The 15782-nt window shown below is 37.0% G+C and overlaps 1 protein-coding gene across 1 annotated transcript in view; it reads left to right on the top strand.

Annotated features, from left to right (window-relative positions):
- Nucleotides 1-15782, top strand: part of LOC107585453 (arginyl-tRNA--protein transferase 1-like) — a 94571-nt gene that overhangs the window by 60596 nt on the left and 18193 nt on the right. The window contains exons 7-10 of the mRNA XM_016272471.1: nucleotides 7594-7779; nucleotides 9064-9245; nucleotides 12148-12247; nucleotides 13853-13963. Coding sequence (XP_016127957.1) covers nucleotides 7594-7779; nucleotides 9064-9245; nucleotides 12148-12247; nucleotides 13853-13963 — 579 coding nt within the window. The remainder of the gene's footprint in view (nucleotides 1-7593; nucleotides 7780-9063; nucleotides 9246-12147; nucleotides 12248-13852; nucleotides 13964-15782) is intronic.

Here is a 15782-nt window from a genome sequence, read left to right on the forward strand (position 1 = left end):
TTTGTACTGGTGCAGAATGAGAGGGACAAGTACAGTACAGCCTAGCGCATTTAACACAGGCTGTTAGTTTCACTTTCGCCAGAAAGTCGTGTATGCTTAAGGGTGAAAATAAATGATGTTTATAGTGAATGCCCCTATAAATTGTCTTATATTTATGATTTAGTTTGAATTCAAATGATGCGTGCTAAGTGAGCGAACATCAATAAAGATCACACAACAGAAGTGCGCGCTCTCTCTCTCTCTCTCTCTCTCTCTCCCTCCCTCCCTACCTCCCTACCAACCATTAAGTAACTTGTACATTGTTTTACTTACTACTTTTTGACGTATCCGACCGAACTACAAACTTTCCAGTGATGTCTGTGAGAAAGGGATATTCACTCGACAAGCTTGCGCATCTGCGCCGCCGCGTGCTCAATCCACTCAGCGTGATTTGCTTACCAGCTCGCGCACATCAGCTATACAGGCATTAATACTGAATGTTTTATATTCATTGCATACATATACTTCGTAGACATCTTTAATGTTTAATGTTTCTTTGTCTGAATATGGCACATATCACAATACGAGTACGAGTACTCAGTATTGGGCCCGATACCGATACCAGTATCGGTATCGGTGCATCCCTAATTATCAATGTTGAAATCAGCTGTGCTGCTTAATATTTATGTGAAAACTGTGACGCGTTGTTTTTCAGGATTCGTTTATGAATGGAAAAATAAAAAAATATGAATCTTTCGTAACATTGTAAATTACTTTACTGTGACTTCTGATCTGATTAAATGTGTTTTTGTTGAATACAAGTATTAATTTCTAAAATCTTACTGACCAAAACTAGTGTCACTATTTTAGCTTAAGAAACTGTTTTAATTAGATTTATTTGATTAATACTACATTATAGAAAGATAACGCTAATATAGTGCTATTTGAAGTACTCTTTTATTCCATGCACAGATAAACTAAGATTCTGCGTGCAGAAATCTTAAAGGGGCAATTGGCATCAGGTGCAGAGCCATGTGCGCTTGTGGCGTATCCACTCACTTAAAGATGCGTGAACAATAACACAATTTGAACTTCGCCTGGAAAGTCAAAAGTAAACGAACGTAATTGTGGATTTGCCATTAGCGTGCATTAGTCTCCTTCACCTGGTTGTGTTTATCTAGGTGTGTGTGTGTGTGTGTGTGTGTATGTGTGTGTGTTTGTTCACGTGTGTATCACATGGCGTGCGTGGTAGCATGTTTTGCGTCACTGAGCTACCCTTCTCCTGCTGCACGCCTGTTGCATTTGTATGTCTGTTTCTACTTGGCTTTATTTAAATGTCTTTTTATTGACCTGAAATGTCTGTCCTAAGGGTAAATGCTCATTAACAGTGGTGTTGTGTAATTAGTCGTCAAGGTTTTATAGACCTCAAACCCTGCCTTTGCCCCATACCCCTGTTTTTCCACATGCATGTACACACATACTCGGCATACACTATTTATGTCATCGTTTTCCTTTATTTTTTTAATTCCAGTGACTGGTTTTGACAAGGAATAGCAATTAGCCTTCAACTCTGTGTCTCTGCCAGCACGACACATATTCTCATCTGAAGGATACATGGTGAAATCATTAGCGCATTAATAAACACTTCCCCATAATGTAATCAGCGCCACGTGCCTGCATGTATCCAGGACAGGCATTGCATCTGTGTCGCGGAGGGAGCCGTTCCCCGAATGGGAGCGTGCGTGCATGCCGTGAGAAAAATGGCAGTCATAATCGAGTGCTGCTGTTTCTACGTGGGGTTAAATGAGCCGTCGCTGAGCGCTGCGTCTAATGAGTGCTGTGTTTAGAGTGCCTGTGTGACTCGAATAACATTTGAGTCCTGCTGCAGTGTTCCCAGTGCCTCTCCAGGGCCATGTTTGAGGAATAATTCTTTGACATTTAATGCTCTGTGGGAATAATTACTGTAGTCAATACATTGGATGTAATATAATATAATATAATGGGGGGGTTTATTTTCTATTGTACTACACTCAAGTCAGTTTTATTTGTATGGTGCTTCTCACAGTGTACATTTTGGTTATCTGTCTAACTAGAATATATAATGCTATTGGGTGATTCCAGGTATGTTGATTACTTGTCATCAAAAAGTGGACTTAAAGGAACACTCCACTAGTTTTGAAAATAGGTAATTTTCCAACTCCCCTAGAGTTAAACAGTTGAGTTTTACCGTTTTCGAATCCATTCAGCCGATCTCCGGGTCTGGCGGTAGCACTTTTAGCTGTAGCTTAGCATAGATCATTGAATCTGATTAGACCGTTAGCATCTCGCTCAAAAATGACCAAAGAGTTTCTATATTTCTCCTATCTAAAATGTGACTCTTCTGTAGTTACATCGTGTACTAAGACCGACGGAAAATGAAAAGTAGCGATTTTCTAGGCCGATATGGCTAGGAACTATACTCTCATTCCGGCGTAATAATCAAGGAACTTTGCTGCTGTACCATGGGTGCAGCAGGTGCAATGATATTACACAGCACCTGCAAATAGTCCGCAGCACGCTCCCTGTGCAGGCAGGGGGTCACGTTGGTTATGTTGACGGAAGTTAGCCTACTTTCAGGCACTGCGTAATATCACTCTAGGGGAGTTGGAAAATGGGCCTATTTTCAAAAATAGTGGAGTGTTCCTTTAAATTTAACCGAATTCAACATATAGTACAGCAGTAGTTTTCAAATTAGGGTTCAAATTAATGTCAAATGTTCATATTATTTAGCTTTTGATGATCACAGAAGGAGAACAGAAGTTATCATTTAACATATCTAATTTCACAAAATAAAAAGATAATAAGACAAGTGTGTGTGCATAATTATATAGATTATTAATTTTGTGTGTGCGCTTTAAGTGTTTTAAGCATTTTTTATTTAATTGTATTTATATTCATATGTACTTGCATGTACTAACACATAAAATAATCAGAACAAGAATAAATCGATTTTTATTTATAAATAGAAAAGTTATCATTATAAATTTTACATGCACACAAACACATGTACACATACATGTATAGTATATTATGTGATTTTTTTTATTACATAAACTATTTTATAGTATCATATTTTAGTATCATTTTGTTTTATTCAATATTTTTGTTTAATTTTATGTATGTCTATATACATAAACACAAATAAAATAATTTAATTTAATTTGTGTAAATTATTGTTGTTGTTAAATTTTATGCACACACACATATAATTATATTCTGCCAAATTATATATAATTTTCCCCCCCCTAAAATACTAAAATAATAAAACATGAATAAAGGCATTTGAATTTATATGCAAATTATTGTTATTATTGTAAATTTTACACACGCGCACACTTTTTATTAAAATTTTATAATTTGTACATTTGTATTGTCAAGGGATCTCTTCTCTTATTCTATAATACTATTATGATACTGTACATGTATCAGTGTATGAGTGCAGCCTCCTGTATGACAGAATCTGGTTGGATGGTTTCCTGCATGCATTAACCTCTCTTATTGTTTCTATGACATAGAGGAGTCACTCTATTGTTAATAAAACAGGAACGTTAACTACCCCATCCGCCTGACAAACAGCCTGCTGCCGTCCCCTCTGCCGAATGCAAACAGACGCTTGGCACGCCACTGCACACTAGAGAAAGCCGGACAAACAAAGAGTGACACAGAGCTCCATATGCTTGTGATTTGGACCCCTGCCTTTATTGTTGGCCTCATATGTGTGTTTTGCTTGCGTTCACAGTGGCACAGACGCAGTCATTAGGCTGTCCGGCGAGGTGATCCCGGGGTCAAGGTGATGCCATTTTCCGCACTTAGGTCATGGCTGCATAAACATGCCCGATACTTTTACCGTGAAATACTTCTGCGGGGGCTGCGTTTCATTAAAACGGAGCAAAAACACCATCTAGAGCATTCCGTCAGATCATTATTGATGAAAGATGGGCGGCTGTCAGGTGGTGCTGAGAGCTTAACGTTCTTTTAGCGGCTCTCCGCTGCCGGAGGGTAAGTTAGCATGACAGGCGTTGGATTTGAGTCTGGTCTGGTTCTGACAGAAACGGGGCCCGGCACATGTGGTGCCAAAAGGCGGATTGAGAAGGGGCTCTCCGTTTCACCGCAAGCCCTTAATCATCACCGCTAGCCGCTCTATGAAAGCACCTTCATCTTGAGCGGCTGTGTTTACTTAATACTGACAGCTAGTTTAAACCGCCAACCCGCTGGACAAGCACTTTGAATGAACGTAACTAACCTATACATATGGAATGTGGTCCTCGCCGGGGGAAATGACAGCTTTACTTTAACACCTCTCTAGGGATGTTGTGAACCGAACAAAGTTTATACTTTGGAAGATGCTAGGTTTTACGGGACTGAACTTAAATTTACAGTAAAAAGAAGAGAAAAAAAGGTTTATTTATAGAACTGATATAATGCTAATTTTGCATCCTCCTAAAGGACTAAAATCTGTTTCTGTACCCATATAGTATGTAACCTTAATAATACAGGTGGTAAAAGAGAGTTCATTACAAGTAGCTTTTTCATAGGCTAAGTTATATACACTGAAAAAAAAACTTGGTGTAGAAACAATTTTCGCTCAGAAGTTACTATTGTTTTCACAAACATTTACAGAGAAACTGCAAGTAACGCACTGCATTTTGAAGTAGAAAAACTGAAATATTTTCTTGTATTACAAAGTCCAGTAATCTTCGAAAACTTCAAACTTTGGAAAATATATATATAATTTTGCTGTGTACTAATATATTAAATTCAAGTTTATTTGTATAGCACTTTTACATATTGTTTCAAAGCAGCTTCGCAGAAAAGGCATGTTTCAAAATATATAGAAGTATATAGAAAGTAAAAAATAGAAACATAAATACAAAGCACTTGTGACACTAAAATAATGCAGTAAACTTCAGTTAAACCACATCAGACGTAACATAAAATCCAACTGAACATTACTGATAACAAAAAATTTAAAATAAATATATTTGTTTAAATTAAATATTAAATGTAAAGGATGCAGGGAATTGTCAGTCTATGGTGTTTCACTGTAAAGTATACAATAAATATTCATGTTACCTCCAAAATCTGTACATGTAACAGTATTCTACTGTAAAATAAAAAAAATCTCTATAATCCACCTTATTTTGCAACGCAAAAGCGATCTATTTTCTGTGAATGTTTGAGACTTCCGATTCATTAGCCAAAGATTTAATAGAAAATAACAAAAAAATAACAAAGTGCAGTAAACAGTAAAACTATTTGCGTTTCAAATTACAGCAATACATTCAAATAATATGAAACAAAATACAACTTTGCGATATCATGCAGCATAATAACTGGAAGTGAATGACACCGGAAGCCTCGCACATTCAAGTTACAAATGGCGGCACCCATTATTACGTTAAGAATAATGTGGATAAAATGTCTAGTTGGGACGTTTTCACCGTATATATTAAGGGACCTGGCCGTTTACGAATTAACAGGGTTTTGCAGTCTTTTACCGTAAAAATTACACACATTTTTTACTGTGTAGGTTTGAACATTGTGAGTGGCATTTGTGGTGTTTCTGTGTTGGTTTAAATTTGGAGGTGAGTGACCGTGGCACAGCAGCGTCTAAAGCCTCTCATACTGAACGGATTGGCCGAGTCGCTCCCCTGGTGTTGTGATAACGAGCCGCCTTCCTGCAGGGCTAACTGGACCCAGATGGGCCGAGGGGGCCGCGGAGAGATCCCGTTACGGCTACGGCTGCGTAGACCCCCTCCCGCCGAGACGTTTGAAGTCTCGTTGGTGGACCAGGCTGAATAAAGCGCCCTCCTCGATAAGCCACTTGATTGAAAAAAGCCAGCGTGAAGGTTTAAGTGGGAAATACGATCTTGGGCAGGTAACGGTTTGGGGTTTTACTGCCGTCCAAAACAGCAGACATATATTCATACACGAGTGCATTCATGTCACGTGAAGGAATGTGAGCTTTTATCTTCAGACACAACATTAGTTGTTTTATTGTGGTTCGACTCACTGATTTACACACACCTTCACACACAGGGTAAAAACGGCCCCTCGGTCCCTCCTGCACAGGCTTTCAGTGTGGAGATTGATTTTGTTCATGCAAGGATTTTTATTAAATCACCTCTTGTAGTTTGTGTGTGCGCCTGGCATGGACTTTTATTCCACACACACACACACACACACACACACACCTCTGCTCTCGGTCCACATGTGGGAACTATTAGCAAGCTACTGTACACCCTGTGTTCCTTTGCAAGCTCAGACTTTCAAATTGTTTGAGCATTGATTGACTCGATTTTACACAGGATCACACACAGGAACATATTTCATAACATTTTCAGTTATTTGATTCATTTTTTATGATAATATTGGAAATTTGGAAATTCAACTTGAAGTTTAAGTAAGATCAAAACTGACTGTTCCTGGTCTTATTCTGCACAGTTCATCAGTATATACACAGACAAAAATATTATCAATAAAATGTCAAATGGCTGTGAAGTTTTTCAGCCCCTCCTCTCCAACCATTTTCATCATCCAATCAAATCCTGATGCATAAAATCAAGTCCCACCCTTCATGTTTTTTTTCCTAATTGAATATCCTGTTTATCATTATGGATAAAATTGGGATGTTTCGTAATGACTAAAAAGTGGCTCCCTTTCTAGTACGCCCTTTATTTGCCCTATACTTTATATATTAGGGCTAAGTCAATCCATTTTGATAAACATTTTTGCAATTCACCAGTGTTTGTTTTTGGAGCAATGAGTTGTCCAAATGCTATATTCACTATTAGATTTGTTCATTAGTTTAATAACAGTTGAAAGAATGCATTAAACTAATAAAAATGGACAGTATAGACATTAATAATGTAACAAAAGATTCCTATTTCAAATAAATGCTGTTCTTTTGAATTGTCTATTCATAAAGAATCCTGAAACCAGTGTTTGTTTTTGGAGCAATGAGTTGTCCAAATGCTATATTCACTATTAGATTTGTTCATTAGTTTAATAACAGTTGAAAGAATGCATTAAACTAATAAAAATGGACAGTATAGACATTAATAATGTAACAAAAGATTCCTATTTCAAATAAATGCTGTTCTTTTGAATTGTCTATTCATAAAGAATCCTGAAAAAATGCATCACTGTTTCCAGAAAAATAATAAGCAGCTCAATTGTGTTAATCATTGATAATAATATTGATAATAAATATTTCTTGAGCAGTAAATCAGCATATTAGAATGATTTCTGAAGGATCATGTGACACTGAAGATTGAAGTAATTCAGCGTTTTCATTATAGGAATTAATTACATTTTTAAAAATATTATAATTGTATATTAATATTTTAAATTGTAATAATAATTCAAATTTTTTTAATGAATATAAAACATTTTTCTTCTTCTTTTTTCCACTTATAAATATCATGTGAGTAATGTACGCTTGAGTCTGACCAGCAGAGTTTCCAGCATCTAATAAAAAGAGGCGAAAGCCTACAAATAAATACGTTGTATAATAATTAAATTTTTATAATAATAATTGCTGTTCTCTCTCTGTCTTTCACTCATCTTCTCCAGGCTGAGACCGCTCCTGATGGTCCTGATGTGGGCTACGGCTCGTTCCATCAGCAGTATTGGTTGGATGGCAGAATAGTAGCCGTAGGAGTTCTGGACATCCTGCCCTCCTGTGTGTCGTCTGTGTACCTCTACTATCACCCCGAATTCTCCTCGCTCTCACTGGGCACCTACTCTGCTCTCAGGTTGGTCAGCCAATCATAAATTCGCTCTAATCTTTGAGTTTTTTAATCTGACTTGAAAATAAGTGTGAATCTGCTCTGTGCTGAAACTAGTTTGAGCCTTTTGGTTACCAGCCTAAACCTTTAACCACTAGGCTACACTACCTCCCAACAAAAGTTTAACAGCATTAATGCAACAGATGGAACAGCACAGGAATCCATCCTGATTCTGCTCTCCTTTATATTGTTGTCTCTGAATATGTTTTCCAACAAGTTTCCAGTGGTTGTGCTGGTCGATCAGAGAGTTTGAATGCATATTAAATTCAAAACACAACCACACACACCCACAGGCCTATATTTCTTTGTCTTTCACATATGTGTGTACATATTTCACATGGGCTGCTCACCTGATTAGGTTACACTTTACAGGAGATGCCAGATGTGTGTGTGTGTAATACTCAGGTTTGGGTGTCTGGAGGCCTCGGGAGCCTAATTTCTCACAGACAGAAGAATAAAAAGAAGGCTAAGGGAGAGAAAGCGTTGTGCGTGGGGCTCTGTTGTGCCCAGAGCAGCTGGTGTCAGTGTCTTTGTGCTGGTGTGCGTCAGTGTGATCGAGTGAGACTGTCTGAGCGCAGGATGTGACACTGTTATTTTGATAAACATTTTTGCAATTCACCAGTGTTTGTTTTTGGAGCAATGAGTTGTCCAAATGCTATATTCACTATTAGATTTGTTCATTAGTTTAATAACAGTTGAAAGAATGCATTAAACTAATAAAAATGGACAGTATAGACATTAATAATGTAACAAAAGATTCCTATTTCAAATAAATGCTGTTCTTTTGAATTGTCTATTCATAAAGAATCCTGAAAAAATGCATCACTGTTTCCAGAAAAATAATAAGCAGCTCAATTGTGTTAATCATTGATAATAATATTGATAATAAATATTTCTTGAGCAGTAAATCAGCATATTAGAATGATTTCTGAAGGATCATGTGACACTGAAGATTGAAGTAATTCAGCGTTTTCATTATAGGAATTAATTACATTTTTAAAAATATTATAATTGTATATTAATATTTTAAATTGTAATAATAATTCAAATTTTTTTAATGAATATAAAACATTTTTCTTCTTCTTTTTTCCACTTCTAAATATCATGTGAGTAATGTATGCTTGAGTCTGACCAGCAGAGTTTCCAGCATCTAATAAAAAGAGGCGAAAGCCTACAAATAAATACGTTGTATAATAATTAAATTTTTATAATAATAATTGCTGTTCTCTCTCTGTCTTTCACTCATCTTCTCCAGGCTGAGACCGCTCCTGATGGTCCTGATGTGGGCTACGGCTCGTTCCATCAGCAGTATTGGTTGGATGGCAGAATAGTAGCCGTAGGAGTTCTGGACATCCTGCCCTCCTGTGTGTCGTCTGTGTACCTCTACTATCACCCCGAATTCTCCTCGCTCTCACTGGGCACCTACTCTGCTCTCAGGTTGGTCAGCCAATCATAAATTCGCTCTAATCTTTGAGTTTTTTAATCTGACTTGAAAATAAGTGTGAATCTGCTCTGTGCTGAAACTAGTTTGAGCCTTTTGGTTACCAGCCTAAACCTTTAACCACTAGGCTACACTACCTCCCAACAAAAGTTTAACAGCATTAATGCAACAGATGGAACAGCACAGGAATCCATCCTGATTCTGCTCTCCTTTATATTGTTGTCTCTGAATATGTTTTCCAACAAGTTTCCAGTGGTTGTGCTGGTCGATCAGAGAGTTTGAATGCATATTAAATTCAAAACACAACCACACACACCCACAGGCCTATATTTCTTTGTCTTTCACATATGTGTGTACATATTTCACATGGGCTGCTCACCTGATTAGGTTACACTTTACAGGAGATGCCAGATGTGTGTGTGTGTAATACTCAGGTTTGGGTGTCTGGAGGCCTCGGGAGCCTAATTTCTCACAGACAGAAGAATAAAAAGAAGGCTAAGGGAGAGAAAGCGTTGTGCGTGGGGCTCTGTTGTGCCCAGAGCAGCTGGTGTCAGTGTCTTTGTGCTGGTGTGCGTCAGTGTGATCGAGTGAGACTGTCTGAGCGCAGGATGTGACACTGTTCAGCAATGTGTCTCCATGCTGCACTGGATGGTAAACATAATGATGAATGGCCAGCAAAGAGAAACAAAGTGAGTTTCCTCCGAGTCCTAAACGTGCTGAAAATTCATTTAGAGTGTTTTGGTGATTCTTATTGAAATTTGCTTTTGTCATATTTAACCCCTAAATTATAAGAATTTAAATTTTTTTAAAAGATTATGTTTTTTTAAGATCAATGAAGGATTATTTAGATTTATTTATTTAGAATATTGTGTCTGGACATTGTACCATATTTTATTTAATATTTTTAGAATTGATTTTCATTCCCATTATAGTAATAATGGAAACATTTATATATAATTTTATTACCAGTATATAATTTTTATATATTTTAAGTACAGTATAAATTAAAGGCAGTGCAACAAATACTGTCATAATGTACAAATGGTTCAGTTTAAATAATTGAATATGGTTCTAAGTATTTGTTGAAAATTGTTGTTAAAAATGTGCTTATTTGTCATAATAATAAAAATAAGTCCTTCCTTTCATTAAAAAAAAATATTTTATTTATTTATTTTCTTTTGGTGTGAAATATGGCCCATGAAATGTCATATTCTTGACGTTTCATCAAATTCTCTCTCTTTTAATCAGTCTATTTTTCTTGTTATTCAGTAAAAATATCTTTTAAACATCCTTCAAAGAAAATAAATTTATTCAAAAAAATTATATTTACCATTTTAAGAAACTTTGTTGTGTTGCTTCATTGACTGCTATTTTTACATCTCCTATAATAGTTAGACAAATATGGTCCTCACATCTCCTGCTCTCTCTCTGTGTGTGTGTGTGACATTAATATTAAGCAGACGTCTTGTCGGTGGTGAGCGTTGTGGCTTAATTGGCTTGTGCAGGGGTGTCAGAGCGCTGAAGAGGAGATAATGGAGGCTTCAAGCTGCTGCCAGTGCTGAGCAGGGAGGGGGCTGCCCTTTCTTTCTGTCCCTCTTTCTTTCTCCATCTTTTTTTGTGAATGGGTTCCACAGCCTCTTCTTATCCGTCTCTCATTCATGGAGAGCCAGGCTTTGTCACCAGGGGATGGGAACCCGGGAACCTGGCAGCGACCGCATGACCTTGCAGCACCTCGCTGTTTGTCGTCGCTCCTTTTCCCTACACTATCTTTCATTTTCCACCACTTTTATTTTGCTTTGGCTTCTCTCTGTCTTCCTCTCTTTTTCCTGCATGAAAAAAAAAAAGATTTCTCCTCCTAATTTTTAGGAAGACCGAGAGTATGAGGTGTACAAAATTCAGAAGAAGAGAGAAGAAAGAGCAGGATTTATTTATGGAAAAGAGAAACGTGTTTGTACAGGGAATAAAGCCTGAAGTGAAAAGAGAGAGAGAGCAAGAGCTCATTGATTGCTTGCAGGAGAAAGTATAAATCTCCTCTTTTTTTCCTCCTGTTTTTATTTTATCAGTTCCCTTTTGTTTTTCTCCTCCCCTTCCTCTTTTTCTGCACTTCCTTTCTCTTTTTCATACACATGTAAATAGCTGTTTATGAGGGAAACAGTTGATCTGGTCCGTATGCAGCAAGTTTGGTGATGCTTTATCTACTTTAAGAATCGTATCCTGATTATAGTATAATTAAGAACTGTTAATAGTTATTAAAGTTATTAATCAAGCTTAATCTGATCTTTGTATAGTTATAAAAACCCCCTGAATAAATCAGTTTTATTGTCAGTTGCTTCTTTTTCCCTAGGTTTAGTGTCATATCTTTAAAAAAAAACTTTAATATTACACTTGACATGTCTCGATGAAGCATATTTGAATGTAATTTCAAGAGATTTCAAAGCAGTGTTTCTGCTGTTTTCTTGTCTTTTCTTGCACAAAGCTATTGTATGTCTTCAGAATATAGCAAAACAAGTCATATGGATCACGTTTATGCTTTATTTTGGTAATTTTTACATCTTAGCCAAAATCCCCCATTATGGAAAAGAGCTTCTTGGACATTTTGCAAACTATCTCCTTTTCTGTTCCATAAAAGTAAAATAGTCACATAAAGTGTTACATAAATCTGTCAAACTACATAGATAAACTCTGCAAAAATAAGTGAATGTTACCATGATTTCATCACGAAAACAACTAATAATTAAACGGTGGATATTTGTAGCATTAAATCAGCATTATATTGTCTTTGTAATGAGCAGTTTGAATTTTTACAACCTTGAGCACAAAGTTATTAATGTCAAACTAACTGGACAACATTGCATGACCACATACACACGCCTGTTTCTGCTCTCATTCTCTCTGCAGGGAGATTGCCTTCACCAGGCAGTTGCAGCAGCAGTCGCCCAAACTTGCCTACTACTATCTGGGTTTCTACGTCCATTCGTGTCCCAAGATGCGCTATAAGGTACGTTCATCTTTTTCTTGCATTGGTCAGTGTCACCTAACTGAACACTGATGTACTGCAATGCCATATTGAACATGCACAGAAAGAAATGAAAGCTTTTGCTTGATGTCATGCTGCATCCACATAGATAGGTGGCAGTATAGAGACCACGACTACTGTAGTTTCATCCAGCAAAATGCATTTTTATCTTGTGCATCTACTTAAAATGGTTTCATAAATCTTCTGGTACCATTCTGAAGTGAAGTTTAAGATAAATTGTGCTGCTTAGTCTCTCACTTTCAAAACTTTTTCCCTAGACTGCACTTTGCTGAATTGTAAAACAATATGCATCAAAATAAGTCTTTATAAAGGGTTCAACTGTCCACTTTCTTAAATAGTTTATATGCATGTATCCTCTCTATCCCACTGTTGGGCAAGAGGTAGGCCGCAGTGGTTGAATAATCAACAGGGTGGCTTTCTGTTTTGGAGCTGAAGTAGACACCTGTTAAAGGTGTTAATCGTCTGTCGTCCGCCAGCATCACACCTCTCCGCTCGGTTGCCACTGTGATCTGTTTCTCTCATTACTGCTCCCCAAAGACTTACCCTGGAGCAACTGCAGTGCCACACTTCTGGAAACCTGCCTCCGTCACAGGAAATATCTCTGCCTCCTTCCTTTATTAGACCTGTGAGATGGTAGATACAGTATAGGAGGAGCAGTGTTCAATTTATTTATCGACTATTGTAGTATTTATTATTATTTTGAATTAGCTTTTATTTTTACATTTTTGGTTTTCATTTTAATTTTTGTATATTTTTAAATACTTCTATTCAGCATTTTTAATATATTTTTATTTAATTTTAATACTTATTTCAGTTAGTTGTCAAGGCAACATTTCTAATTTTCGTTTACTTTTTATGAGATTGAGGTTTTTATCTAATATTAATTAGGGCTGTCAAATCGATTAATCAGATATATATATATATATATATATATATATATATTCTTATTTATATATGATTTAAGTTATAAATATATATTACATATTTTTCTTAAATATATACATGTATATGTGTGTATTTATATATACATAAAAATATACACAGTACACACATATATTATGTAACAAACCTTTATTTCGGATGTGATTAATTGCGATTAATCAATTTGACGGCCCTAATATTAATACTTTATTTTATTTAAGCTTTAATTCAATTAATAAAAAAAAAATTAAGCAGTATTTATTTTTATTTGACATTAACAACACGAAGTGAGGAAATCAAGTGAGGAAATACCATTGAAAATGCTTTATATCTTTCTTTTTCTTTTTTTTCTTCTTTGAAACCTCTCGTTACTTGTATAGCTATGCATATCTTAGAATGGCCTACAAAGAGGTGTTACACATCAGTTTATCTGGTTCACTTACATTTGAGACACCTTCAACTCTATACGAGCATTAATTTCTATGTAATTCTAATTCATCAGCGCAATCTCAATTTCGCAATCGCATGCCTGCTTTTCAGCCCTTAAGCCTCTTGGACAAACCAAGGAAAATGTCGAGGTATGCTTCCAGATTTGGCTTATTGAGTTTCTGACACCATTAGCTGTTCCTGCAACGTGTTCTGTAGCCTCACACGTGGCTTGTAGATGGTTTTGCGAACAAGGGACTTGGAGCCGTGTTCAAGCTGGGCTGCAGGACTATGGAGGCTGACAGTAAAGCAGTCCAGCAGGAACTCTATGTAAGTGCTTGCACAGGTGTGGCCAAGCGAAAAGCGTGTTGGCTGTTGTTTGACTGAGACGAGGGAGATGCTGGGAAACTGAACAGCTGATTCATGTACAATGGACAGAGATTGAGAGGAGGAGAATGTAAATAAAAGTGACGGACCGGCCTAGAGCTGAAGGCAAGGAAGAGGGAACATATGCATCTGTTGAAGCTATTAGCGGTTGAGGAAGAGGTCAGAGCTACTGTAGTTCATGGTGTCACCTGATAGTGTTATCAGAGAGGTAGACGGCTCTCCTCTTTATTTAAACATTCCTCTTTTTAAAGGAATAGTGCACCTAAAAATTATGATGCTGTCATTTACCCATCCATTGCTCTGAAATCTCATTCATGCTTATGTTCAATTCAAAAATGAATTGAAAAAAATCCTCAAGACATACAGCATCATCTCATCATCATCATCAAAAGGCATATTTGAATTTGAGATTTCAGAGCACTATCTCTACTGTTTCTGTCTTTTTCTTGCGCAAAGTTATTGTATGTCTTCATAATATAGCAAACAAATTATATGGATCGTTTTTATGGTCCTTTTTTGTCATTTTTGGAGCTTGACAGCCCCAATTCCCATTATAAAAAAGCTTTTTGGACATTTTTCTAAATATCTTAGATGCAACCACTGATCAATTTTTCACATTGGAGCTCAGCACAAGTTATTCTATTGCATGTGTTGTTTATCTATCCTTTTATTTGCAATTTACAATTATTCTAGGAAACCGGTGCCTTTTCCAGTTAATATGCTAAATTTAATTAAATTAAATTTAATTAATTAATGCTTTTTTAAAGATCATTATTTTGTGTATTTGGTGTAACAGAATATGTTGACATGCTTTAATGTTCAAAAAACACATTATTTTTCAAATACTGTACATTATTGTAGGTCCTCTATCCCCCGCCTCTCTCAAACGCGTCGTTTTCTACAAAGTCCCTCCTTCCGACAAGCACAGTCTGCTCTGATTGGCCAGCTGACCCAGTGCATTGTGATTGGCTGAACATCGCAAGCACTCGTCGGAAATGTAACGCCCCTTACCATAATCGCGAGCTTCATCTTTCAAAATAAATGTAAAGACAGCCCGAAAGGGGAACAGAGTGGCGTGACAGACACCGTGATGAAGCTGGTATGTGTTTGCAGTACACAAGCCACGGTTAAGACAGCAGACTCCACTGTGATGTGACCCCTCCCCCCCCTCTCTTTCTCTTTCTCTCTCTCTCTCGCACACACACGCACACGCACGCACGCACACACACGATGCGCAAAACTCTGCATTTGAACAGTCAGTAGCAAATACTTAAACTAATAACAAAACAGTAGCCGATTCAGAAGTGCCAGATTGTCACAGCAAAGTCAGAATGACCTCCTCTCCTAGGTTCACGAAACGGTCGTCCATAAAATGCATTGCTGTTCTGTTGTAAGTAATCTTAAAGATTCCTAAATGCATCTACTTTCGGAAGGCCAAATAAAGTGCTTTTGCTTTCGCCTAGAAACACACAGCGTCTCCCTGACATGCTGCTTCAACACTAACTGCGGTTACTGAAACCACGCCTTCTTTCTTTGCGTGAACATTTGGGCGGCATTATGCTAATATTTCCACATAGTGAGGTAGATATGTGGGGGCGTGTTAGAACGAGCCGTTTTAGGGGGGCGTGGCAGAGTCTTAACTTTGATAAAGAATATCTCTTTGGTTTTGAGACTTTAGTCTTTGCAACTTCAGGGATCTTATCTATGCACAATCAGCTTGTAACACTCCAAAGAGAAAGGAAAACTTGAAATTGCATCATAT

Source organism: Sinocyclocheilus grahami, unplaced genomic scaffold, assembly GCF_001515645.1.
Source record: "Sinocyclocheilus grahami isolate Dianchi unplaced genomic scaffold, SAMN03320097.WGS_v1.1 scaffold70.1, whole genome shotgun sequence".
In the NCBI taxonomy this organism is placed as follows: domain Eukaryota; kingdom Metazoa; phylum Chordata; class Actinopteri; order Cypriniformes; family Cyprinidae; genus Sinocyclocheilus; species Sinocyclocheilus grahami.